Below are 12,720 nucleotides of genomic sequence, written 5' to 3' on the forward strand. Positions count from 1 at the left end.
ATCCCTGACCCCGCCGGGAATCGAACCCGGGAACCCGGACGTGGGAAGCGAGAACGCTACCGCACGGCCACGAGCTGCGGACTTCTAAACATGAAGTTTAAAATACAACAGATCATTTGTTTTTTCACGAATTAAACAAATTCTAGACTTTCATACACCTGTAAGTATGGTATGTGTTCTGTGCAAAATTCATCGAAGAATCTCTGTAACTTGTGAAGAAAAGTGTACCTATAGCAACAAATGCAGCCACTAGTAAGTGAAAAAATGAAGAAATTTCACACGTAAAAAAATTATTTTATTATGTTTTCGAACTTCCACTGCAATGAGTGTGAATCCTGAATCCTTCCTGGTGATGCTGACAAAGCTTCATGAATTTATTTGTAAAAGTGTAGACACTGGAAATTAAAATGTCTTGTGATGCCTCTCCTGCTCTAAGTCGGCCCGTTTGACGTCCTACCCCCCCTTAATTCACTATTACTCTCTGCAAGCACGGAAGCAGGACTTGAAAATTCCATTACGATAAAGACATGAGTCTTCGTCATTTCTATAAAAGAACGTAGTACGTCACGAAATAATTACTATGGAATCAATTCATCTGCGCACATAATTTCCACTGTGTATCGAGGAGCTGTGACATTTGACATGTGTTCTATAGTAATAAAAACAAGAATGTTTTACACAGGGTGTTTCAGAGTTGTTAGTACAGGCTTCTATGAATTACAGAGCGGTCAAAGTTGTGATAAGCAACCCGTATCGGGAAATGTCCGTTTGGATACAAAGTAAGTGTGGACATCGAATCACTTTGAAATCTCCCGCTTCGCGGTACGGACACAAGCTGAGGAGCAGGTGCTGTCGTCAGCCACTGTTATAATTGTGACATTTAATAACTAACACCTTCGTACGATTACAACTACTACGAGAAATTGGTACGTGACAACAAAGAGGGTTGACTGTGGTGCTACACAGACGCGCCGCACTCCCGGCTTGACGTTCTTTGTCACATAGAATAGAGTCCTAAGGCTAGTGTCCGAAATATGATCCACGCCGTGGACTTCTGCACAGAACGCAGGTCGGAGGTCATTGTCTCTGCTGTGTGCGTACAGTGAACCGAGAGATTTGAACGTGATCCGACCTTAATACGTCAAAACGGTACATTTCCAGATACGGGTTCTTTATCAAAACTGTATCTACCAAGTCCTCTCTACAATCCCTCGAAGCCTGTAGCGGGAATCTAAAAGCGCCCCGTATAAACGATCAGGACTCCTGTGTCATTGCATACACGGAACACGTAAACATTGTTGTCACGAAGACAAGAAACGAAATGTACTGAGGCACTCCATAGCGAACTACCACTTGAGAATGGCATAACAGACCAAACACAGGTAATAATCAGTCCAGGCAGTTTCTAAAACGGTGCAGTTCTGTGAATGGGTTCTGCGTTCTTAACCACACGAACAACGCAGTGCGACGGGTTCACAGTGGTGCGTGTAACGCGCTAACAGCTGAGAAGGCGACGTCCAGTGAGCAGCTCGGAGCAGCGACATTCCGGAGGGTGGCAGGAGGCGTGTGCGCCGCACGTACCTGAGGAGGCGAAGAACATGGCGGGGCGGAGAGCGCGCATGGCTGCGGCAGTCACGGCATGGCGTCGCGGCGCCCACTGCGCGGCGCTGCCCAGGCGTCGCTCGCCGCCGGCGTCGCCTGGCGCCCCCCCCCCCACCCCTTCCGCCCCCGGCACCCTTTCGCTGCGCAGACGCCGCCGCCGCCGCTGCCGCTGCTACCTGCCTCACGGGGCGCCGGCGTGGGCGGTGGACGCACCGACGCGGCGGAACCGGCGGAGGACGCAAACGCGGCAAACTCGGCCCTTCCTCTCTCCCAGCCCAGATAACGCCCGGCCACTCCGCTTTCCAACTGCGACCGCGGGAATGAGATTCTTTACGGAAACTGAGCGGGTAAGCGTTAGAGATCACAAGTGGAGCGAGTACTTTTTCGGGGTTGCATGCGGGGTACTTGTAAAGCCAGTACCTATTTGTAACAACGAAAATTTCAAAAATAAACAACTTACCATACTTTTATTCCCATTGAATACATTATTAGGGTGTACCATTTGCTTATTAAGTCACATTTCAACATATGCACTTGCATTTTCCACGTCTCCTAGAACTTGTTGTTGTTGCGTTCTTCAGTCCTGAGACTGGTTTGATGCAGCTCTCCATGCTACTCTATCCTGTGCAAGCTTCTTCATCTCCCAGTACTTACTGCACCCTATATCCTTCTGAATCTGCTTAGTGTAATCATCTCCTGGTCTCCCTCTGCGAGTTTTACCCTCCACGCTGCCCTCCAATACTAAACTGGTGATCCCCTGATGCCTCAGAACATGTCCTACCAACCGGTCCCTTCTTCTTGTCAAGTTGTGCCATAAGCTCCTCTTCTCTCCAATTCTATTCAGTACCTCCTCATTAGTTATGTGATCTACCGATCTAATCTTCAGCATTCTTCTGTAGCACCACATATCGAAAGCTTCTATTCTCTTCTTGTCCAAACTAGTTGTCGTCCATGTTTCACTTCCATACATGGCTACACTTCATACAAATACTTTCAGAAACGCCTTCCTAACACTTAAATCTATACTCGATGTTAACAAATTTCTCTTCTTCAGAAACGCTTTCCTAGCCATTACCAGTCTACATTTTATATCTTCTCTACTTCGACCATCATCAGTTATTTTGCTCCCAAATAGCAAAACTCCTTTACTACTATAAGTGTCTCATTTCCTAATCTAATTCCCTCAGAATCGCCCGACTTAATTCGACTACATTCCATTACCCTCGTTTTGCTTTTGTTAATGTTCATCTTATATCCTCCTTTCAAGACACTGTCAATTCCGTTCAACTGCTCTTCAAAGTCCTTTGCTGTCTCTGACAGAATTACAATGTCATCGGCGAACTTCAAAGTTTTTATTTCTCCACCATGGATTTTAATACTTACTCCGAATTTTTCTTTTGTTGCCTTTACTGCTTGCTCAATATACAGATTGAATAACACCCTGTCTCACTCCCTTCCCAACCACTGCTTCCCTTTCGTGCCCCTCGACTCTTATAACTGCCATCTGGTTTCTGTACAAATTGTAAATAGCCTTTTGCTCCCTGTAATTTACCCCTGCCACCTTTAGAATTTGAAAGAGAGTATTCCAGTCAACATTGTCAAAAGCTTTCTCAAAGTCTACAAATGCTAGAAACGTAGGTTTGCCTTTCCTTAATCGTTCTTCTAAGATAAATCGTAACAGTATTGCCTCACGTGTTCCAACATTTCTACGGAATCCAAACTGATCTTCCCCGAGGTCGACTTCTACCAGTTCTTCCATTCGTCTGTAAGGAGTTCGCGTTAGAATTTTGCAGCCGTGACTTATTAAACTGATAGTTCGGTAATTTTCACATCTGTCGACACCTGCTTTCTTTGGGATTGGAATTATTATATTCTTCTTGAAGTCTGAGGGTATTTCGCCTGTTTCATACATCTTGCTCACCAGATGGTAGAGTTTTGTCAGGACTGGCTCTCCCAAGGCCGTCCTTAGTTCTAATGGAATGTTATCTACTCCCGGGGCCTTGTTTCGACTCAGGTCTTTCAGTGCTCTGTCAAACTCTTCACGCAGTATCGTATCTCCCATTTCATCTTCATCTACATCCTCTTCCATTTCCATAATATTGTCCTCAAGTACATCGCCCTTGTATAGACCCTCTATATACTCCTTCCACCTTTTGTGAATACATCAATAAGAGACAATAATTTATTACAACTGGTAAAAATGTCTTCCTCACGTAAGAGGCACATTACACATGTCCCGGAAGATTTCCAGAATGAGATTTTCACTCTCCAGCAGAGTGTGGGCTGATATGAAACTTCCTGGCAGATTAAAGTTGTGTGCCGGACCGAGACTCGAACTCGGGACCTTTGCCTTTCGCGGGTAACTGCTCTACCATCTGAGCTACCCAAGCACGACTCACGACCCGTCCTCGCAGCTCTACTTCTGCCAGTACCTTGTCTCCTACCCTCCAAATTTTACAGAAGCTCTCCCGCGAACCTTGAAAAACTAGCACTCCTGAAAGAGAGGATATTGCGGAGACATGGCTTAGCCACAGCCTGGGGGGATGTTTCCAGAATGAGATTTTCACTCTGCAGCGGTGTGTACGCTGATATGAAACTTCCTGGCAGATTAAAACTGTGTGCCGCACGGAAACTCCAACTCGGGACCTTTGCCTTTCGCGGGAAAGTGCTCTACCATCTGAGCTACCCAAGCGCGACTCGCGCCCACTCCTCGAACCTTCACTTCTGCCAGTACCTCGTCTCCCACCTTCAAAACTTTTTCAGAAGCTCTCCTGCGAACCTTGCAGACTTGCCCGCGGAAGGCAAAGGTGCCTGATCCAAAGGAAACTTATTCTGCGCTTACATAATGAGTGCAAATCTTCTTACGAGACTGCTTAAGTAGTCGGTAGACCTAGATCGACGGTGCAGTCGATAATAGGTCGATTTTGCGCAGCAAAATCATTTAGAAACCAACAACGTACCGGACGCCCTGACAGGTTCACTGATGCAGATGTGAGATTTATCATGAGGGAAATGAAGAAGAAACCTAAAATCAGCGCTCTTAAGTTGGCTGGGGAGTTAGAGTCTAGGGGAAAGAGGGTATGTGCCAACACGATCAGAAATACCTTCAAAACGTATGGGTATCACAGCCGGGTACAGCTCAAGAAATTTTGTGCCAGTGAACACAATCGAAAGAAACGTCTTCATTTTGCGATGGAACATAGATTCAAAAAGGAAGAATTCTGCAATAGAGTAGTATTTTCTGATGAGAGTAAATATAACGTATTCAGGTCAGATGGCAGGCGAATGGTGTGACGTAAGAAGAATGCGGACATGTTGCCACGCAATTTTGTGCCAACGGTTTAACACAGTGGTGGCTCCCTGATGGTGTGGGGCTGTATGAGTGCTGCAGGTGTTGGAAAATTACATTTCATAGAAGGTACAATGGATCACCGTATGTCTATCAATGTTTTAAAGGACAATCTGAATCCTAGCTCCGAAAAATTCGATCTGCAAGGAAATTACATTTTTCAACAAGATAACGGCCCGAAGCATATAGCTCTAAATAAAAGACTGTGGCTCCTGTACAATACCCCAAAACAACTTAACATCCCTCCTCAGAGCGCAGACACTAACCCTGAAGAAACATTTCTAACAAGAGAGACCTAAAAGAAGCACTTCAAGACGAATGGGACAAAATTTCAGCCTCTCTGACGACAAACTTGGTCAAGTCGATGCCCAGATGACTACAAGCAGTAATAGCTGCAAAGGGAAACCCCACTAAATATTAATTTTTGTAACTGAAAACATATTTTCAGATTTTAAATTAAAACAAAAAATATGAGTGGACGAATACTGATTGAAGTAGCCCTTGAATACGTTCTCCATTTTTTCAAATTTTTATCGTTATGGGGGTATTTATTTGCTTGTCGATCAATAAAAATGACTTACCAAGGTTCGTTGCATATGACTGGCTGGTCACATTTTATGTTCCCTTCCTTTCACGTGACATATAGTTAGTATTTTTTAAAAAAGTACAACTAGACGAATACTTTTTGGACTCACTGTAGCTCTTGGAGCGTCCGGTGTGTATGGCGTCCCCTGCCAAGTGCGGCAGCATCTATATAGGTCCGAGAATTCACTCAGTTGCAGAGCGTTGTACCGAGCACAAGAGACATATTAAACTAAGGAAGCTCGACAAGTCGACCATAGATGAGCACTGCGTGGTAAACGGACACAAATTACAGTCTGAGAACACGCGAGTCTCGGCTCCTGCTCAACATACTGGGATTCCGTTATGAAACAGGCTACTGAGATCAGAATGAACAGCGACAGTTTTAACACAGGCCAGTTGTACACACTTAATAAGGGGAGGGGGCGGGCTTTGGATGTTGAAAGGAAGTAACGACGGATGCTTGACGCTTGTATGGAGACTAGGTCCCGCACCGCGGCCCACGAGAAAGACAGGTCGCGGCGCGCAAGTCACGACGATAGGCCTTAAGCCGTCGGCACACGGACCGTGCATCCGAACGTTGAGCGTTGAGCGTGCCGAGTTTCTGACGTCATAGCGTGGAATAGCACGTCCGGGAGTCTTTCCGAACGTGCAGAGCAGTATCTGGCATGTCAGATATTCTGAGCGTGCGTCTGAGCGTTGACCAATGAGATGGCCAACGCCACCTACGTCACACGCACGCTGTCTCCCTTCAGTACGGAGTTGTGAGGCGCCATATTGGCATTCATTTCAAGCCTATATGTATATATGCCGTTTCTGAGCACCATAAAATTGAGAATCACTGGAAAACCCGTTGTTTACTGTATGATCCGTTCCAATAAAATAATGAGAAACATCATATTCGTGGCAAAAGAGTTATTGTAACTTGCGTATTATGAGAGTAGGCATTGTTCTTGGTACAATTGGTTAAAATTAAATTTCAATTAGTAATTATCTACGATTAAGGTGTCCAGCGTGCAATAAGATACTATCATTGGAGCCAAGGATTTGTTGTTGGTTTAGCGTAATGAGTAGAATCACCGACATGTAATATGATGACTGTTGGGGCGGTGGTTCGTGTCTAGACACTTACAGATTATTTTCCCCTAAAATTCGCGTTTTTATTAGGTTCTGATGCTTTATTATTAGTTTAATATAAGTATACACTATGTTATGTAAATATAAGTTCACCTTTTTTTGAGGGGTGACTGTTCGATTGGCTTATTCTACTAGACAGCTTGCGCTACTTGTATAAAGATATTTTGCTCCTTTTTCGTTTACGCTTCGTAAGTCATATGTTGCAAAGATTCTGCTACTGGGTAGGAACAGTGATCAAGTAAGACTAACCTTGGGGTTTTACTAAAATGTGGGAATGATGAAATAATAAACATTATTTATTATTCTTATGCGGAGAAGTATTCCAAATTTGTACCGCACTGTTTGTAATGGAAGTTTTATAAGCCTGTGTCCTTATTGATTGGACATAGTACTTTCCTTTTCGTGGGCGATGGAGGAAATGTGAGTTTTAATAGAGCTAACGTGGGAATTTTACGCTGGCCCGTTGAGTAAACAGTGTGATTTACGAACTAGAAACATCCCTCAACTGCCGCTGGAGTGCGTTGCGATCGCGTATACGACGTTGGGGCCCACGTACCGTTTGCATAAGTCACATCGTTTCTGAGAGTTCATCAGCACGTTGAACTTGGCACGCTCAACGCTCAACGTTCGAATGCACGGTCCGTGTGCCGACGGCTTAAAGCTCGCTCGCTCAGCTCAGCAAACTGAATGCGTTTCTAAACCTGTTAACTCACCACTAAGTGCTTACATACTTATGAGAATTACGTCTTCTACAGAAATCTGCTATTACAGAGTCTTCTGATTACTAGTAAGAAAATAGAATACACAAACTCGGCAGTATGCTTTGAGATCTGTGCTCGACACGAATGGTATAAGACTTGTTTACAGCATTTAGTCTCTTCTGCTTAACAGTCCTCATTTCTACAAGATGTGTTGACTCATGCAACCGATAATCATAATGGCACAATTCTAATTTTGTTGTACCGCAATACATTCGTGACAAATCATTAATAGGCCTATGGACTTCCGATCGTTGGAGGTCTAACAAACAGTAAGACTTCATAATAGCGGATTCCAGCAGAAGGTGCAATTACCGTTTGTACGTAAACACATAGTTACGAGTTAAGAGGTGTAGAAACGCTGAGTTGAGCGACCAGAGAGAGCTCAGGCCTACCTTGTACGGGCCGCGGCCTGTCTTTCTCGTCTTTCTCTTGGGCGTCGGTTCCGCGGCGGGCCGGAGCTGCTATAAGCTGCCCACATCCCCTTCCCCGCACGCCTCGTTTCGGCCCTCTCTGATTGGTACCAGCAGCCATAATCGTGGATATATAAGCGAAAAATCATACCAGCCCCGACCCTCTCTGATAGGTACCAGCAGCGGTAATCGTGGATATATGAGCGAAAAACCATGCCAGCGCCGACCCTCTCTGATAGGTACCAGCAGCCGTGATCGTGGATATATGAGCGAAAAACCATGCCAGCGCCGACCCTCTCTGATAGGTACCAGCAGCCGTAATCGTGGATATATGAGCGAAAAACCATGCCAGCCCCGACAGTCAATAGTTTTACTCCTGACGACGATGGTGGAGATAGCCATCGAACGCTGGAGAATTTTATTTGAATTGACGCGGCTTGAAAACCGACAAGATTTTATTCGCTCTGGAGGGTGTCAGGCGAAAATTAAGCTGCACTTCTTAATTTTACTGTAATGGTTTCATTTCTGTGATTCGACTTTAGATTTGCAATTAATTTAACTCGAAAAGATCTTTGGGTGAAGACAGTGATAACGAAAGACTGAAAGGTGTAGCGTCATCAAACATATCAAAACAAGTTCTTAGCATTTTTGGAAAGAGAACATAGACTGTACACCAGTTTCGTCATTCTGTATAATGGGAAATGATGGATAACCAAAAGAGCCTTTTTATATCATACATTACTCTACCAGGTTATTAGAAACGTATAACAAATACCAAGCTACGTTAACGAGACAAAATTCGTCTATTACTGGATCAAATACGCATTTAAGACGAGAAAAACGTCTAGAAATACCTTCCTAACGGTATGTTACTCACGAAAACACTGTAACATTTTCTGCTTGAAACAACTGTTCCGTGCACAGGATGGAAATTAAAAAAAACCGTAAAAAGCACCCTGGTAATGTTTTGGGGCATGTAACATGGCGGCGACGGCTTCAAAGCAACGTACAGCGCCAGTCTGTAGCGTCATCTCTCCTCATTATACACAGGATGAGTCAGCTTTACGCAATCTGCAGCGCCTTCAAAAAACACGTGCCGGATTTTCATATTTTCTCGCTGGCTGCGCACAAACTATTAGTTCTACAGAAAAACAGGACAGGATGTTTTTGTACGAAATTTAATATATTGAAATTTTGAATTGGGATACGTTTCGCTGGAGGTAATGTTTTTCGAGTTACTCGAGAAAAACGCGGTTGAGGGTCACTTTTGTACATTTTTCTTGAAAAATTGGAAAACTAGAGCCTCCAGTACAGAATTTTAACTTCATTAAATTTGCTACAAAAAGGTCCTCTTCATAATTTCTGTAGGACTAACAGTTTGCTGTAGTGTGCGAGAGAGATGAAAATCTTGCATGTGGTGTTTCAAGGCTTTGCGGATAGAAGCATAACACGCATCGGTAGCGGCAAATGAATCACCCTGTGAAGCTCCACGATTGTTATGGTCAGACACCACAGAAGACGCACAAAACATGGACTACGTTATGATTCCACCACACGCCACTCAATAATTCCCAATTGGACGTCAGTTCGACAAACGTAGATATAAATGGACGCACAGCTCCACTCAGCCGCGCGGGATTAGCTGAGCAGTCTGAGGCGCTGCAGTCCTGGACTGGGCGGCTGGTCCCGGCGGAGGTTCGAGTCCTCCCTCGGACATGGGTGTGTGTGTGTTTGTCCTTAGAATAATGCAGGTTAAGTAGTGTGTAAGCTGAGGGTCTGATGACCTCAGCAGTTAAGTCCCATAAGTTTTCACACACATTTTAACATTTTTGAGCTCCACTCAAAGTATCAATACCACGCTTCAAGACGGTGTCAGGCCTATATACGGTCGTCTTCCAGAAGAGCCCAACTGGGGATGCACGACTAGATCACTGTTCAAGGTCAGAACAGTGTAAGTGAACTTTAGCAACATTTACAAACTTTATCATCACACGCATGATATATTATGTACATTTTCCCTTAATACATTACTGTAAACTGTTGCTAATATGTTGCTTTCAGTTTTGCTGCAGGTTTCCTAAAACCTACTCGGCGCCCTGACGAGGCGCTGTAGCAGCTGCGTGCAAGTGAGCCACCTCAATAACACCAGCTACTATCGGCGGTACGTAGACTTCTGCCACATTTATGTTTGGCGTCAAAGGTACTTGGTGAGTATACACTGAGCAAGGCAAGGCAGAAAGGGAAAGACCCTACGGCCAGAAGAAAATAATAAAGACTAACTTTGTAAAATGCATAATAATGATTCTCATGGCAGCGACGTCTGTCATACAGATATTAGCATCTGAAGACCTACTCAGAGCCGGCCGGAGTGGCCGAGCGGTTCTAGGCGCTACAGTTTGGAACCGCGCAACCGCTACGGTCGCAGGTTAGAATCCTGCCTCGGGCATGGATGTGTGTGATGTCCTTAGGTTAGTTAGGTTTAAGTAGATCTAAGCTCTAGGAGACTGATCACCTCAGCAGTTAAGTCCCATAGTGCTCAGAGCCATTTGAACCATCTGAACCTACTCAGATAAACGAACTTAACGACTGCGCGCCAGGGGATGGCCTGATGAGTTTGTTACTGAAAGAAGTAGCCATTAGACAAAATAAAAATTGCGTCTCGATGCCAAAGAAAATGAATTTGTCCTGATTGTTTTGCTCGCTGTTCCAACTGATAAAATGTCGGGAATATGCAAATAAGTTCTACCAAAAATGGTATCTTCCCTAATACACTATGTGATGGAAAGTATGTGGACACCTGGCTGAAAAGGACTTACAAGTTCATGGCGCCGGTATTGCTGGAATTCAGTATGGTGTTGGCCCACCCTTAGGCTTGATGACAGCTTCCACTCTCGCAGGCATACATTCAATCAGGTGCTGGAAGGTTTCTTGGGGAATGGCAGCCCATTCTTCACGCAGTGCTGCACTGAGGAGAGCTATCGATGTCGGTAGGTGAGGCCTGTCACGAAGCCGGCGTTCCAAAACATCCTAAAGGTTGTTCTATAGGATTCAGGTCAGGGCTCTGTGCAGCCCAGTCCATTATAGGGATGTTAATGTCGTGTAACCACTCCGCCACAGGCCGTGCGTTCTGAACAGGTGCTCGACCGTGTTGAAAGATGCAGTCGCTCTTCAGCAGTAGGAAGCAAGAAGCTGCTTAAAACATCAATTTTATCCTGTACTGTGATAGTACCACGCAAAACAACAAGCGATGCAAGCACCCTCTATGAAAAACACTACCGCACCATAACCCCACCGCCTCCGAATTTTACTGTTGGCTCTACACATGCTGGCAGATAACTTTCACCGGGCATTCGTCATACCCACACCCTGCCATCGGATCGCCACATTGTGCACCGTGATTCGTCACACCACACTACGTTTTTACACACTTCAATCGTCCAATGTTTACGCTCCTTACACCAAGCGAGGCTACGTTTGGCATGTACTAGCGTTATGTGTGGCTTATGATCAGCCACTCGTCTATGAAATCCAAGTTTTCTCACCTCCCGTCCAACTGTCATAGTACTTGCAGTGGATCCTGACGCAGTTTGGAATTCCTGTGTGATGATTGGATAGATGTCTGCCTATTACATGTTACGAAACCTCTTCGGCTGTCGGCGGTCTCTGTAAGTCAACAGCCGGCCGGAGTGGCCAATCGGTTCTAGGCGCTACAGTCTGGAACCGCGCGACCGCTACGGTCGCAGGTTCGAATCCTGCCTCGGGCATGGATGTGTGTGAGGTCCTTAGGTTAGTTAGGTTTAAGAAGTTCTAAGTTCTATGGGACTGATGACCACAGCAGTCAAGTCCCATAGTGCTCAGAGCTATTTGAACCTTTTTTTGTAAGTCAACAGACGAGGTCGGCTTGTACGCATTTGTTCTGTACGTCTCCCTTCACGTCTCCACTTCACTATCACATCGGAAACAATGGACCTAGAGATGTTTAGGAGTGTGGAAATCTCGCGTACAGACGTATGACACAGGTGACACACAATCACCTGACCACATTCGAAGTCCGTGAGTTCCGCGGAGCGTCCCATTCTGCTCACTCACGATGTATAATGACTACTGAGGTCGCTGATGTGGAGTACTTGGCAGTAGGTGTCAGCACAATGCACCTAATATGAAAAACGTATATTTTGGGGGGTGTCCGGATACTTTTGATCACATAGTGTAGCTTCCTGCTCTGTCCGTGACGCACGTCTCCGATTTTCTTTCCTACTAACGGGCTGCAATTAAGGCGACACTTTCTGCTCCGTCATAGTTGACTTGTATTATGCCTCTTACGAGCAAACAGGGCACGAGAGGAGATTATACCAATACCGAGATAAGTCGTACTCAAATACGAATAAAATAGCTTGTGAGCTTTAGAGCGCATACAGATAAAGCACACCGGCTGATTTAATGGCAGCGAAATGACAGGCGCGGAGAACCTACTTCACAGAACTTGATTCCGAGAATATAGCCAGCCGATTTTGTCCTAATTATTGGATATAATGGAAATCACAGCTAAATAAAAGCCTTAAATGAGGGGACACACACACACACGCACGCGCACACGAGAGAGAGAGAGAGAGAGAGAGAGAGAGAGAATGGCAGTAGAGCATTCGGCGTTATCGAAGCGGCAGGAAGGACAGTCTCGTGGCTCGGTAACTGTCTTACATTGATATTATGATACTGCTATCGTTTATTTAGCCAACTTTATCATGACTAGAAGAGTAATAACACGATTAAAATCACTGCTCGTTCAAACGGTAATTTTTCCCAAAAACTTTTCACGCTTCAGCACTCAGGTAGACTGCTACTAACACGACGTCTAAATTGTTGATCTGTATATTCTTGT

General features: G+C 45.0%; 1 protein-coding gene across 1 annotated transcript in view; it reads right to left on the reverse strand.

The window, feature by feature from the left end:
• LOC126416227 (protein FAM110B) overlaps window positions 1–1,645 on the reverse strand; it is a 477,951-nt gene extending 476,306 nt beyond the window's left edge. The window contains exon 1 of the mRNA XM_050083831.1: window positions 1,582–1,645. Coding sequence (XP_049939788.1) covers window positions 1,582–1,621 — 40 coding nt within the window. The 5' untranslated portion in view covers window positions 1,622–1,645. The remainder of the gene's footprint in view (window positions 1–1,581) is intronic.
• Between the last annotated feature and the right edge of the window lie 11,075 nt (window positions 1,646–12,720).

Source organism: Schistocerca serialis, chromosome 8 (genome assembly GCF_023864345.2).
Source record: "Schistocerca serialis cubense isolate TAMUIC-IGC-003099 chromosome 8, iqSchSeri2.2, whole genome shotgun sequence".
Classification (NCBI taxonomy): Eukaryota; Metazoa; Arthropoda; class Insecta; order Orthoptera; family Acrididae; genus Schistocerca; species Schistocerca serialis.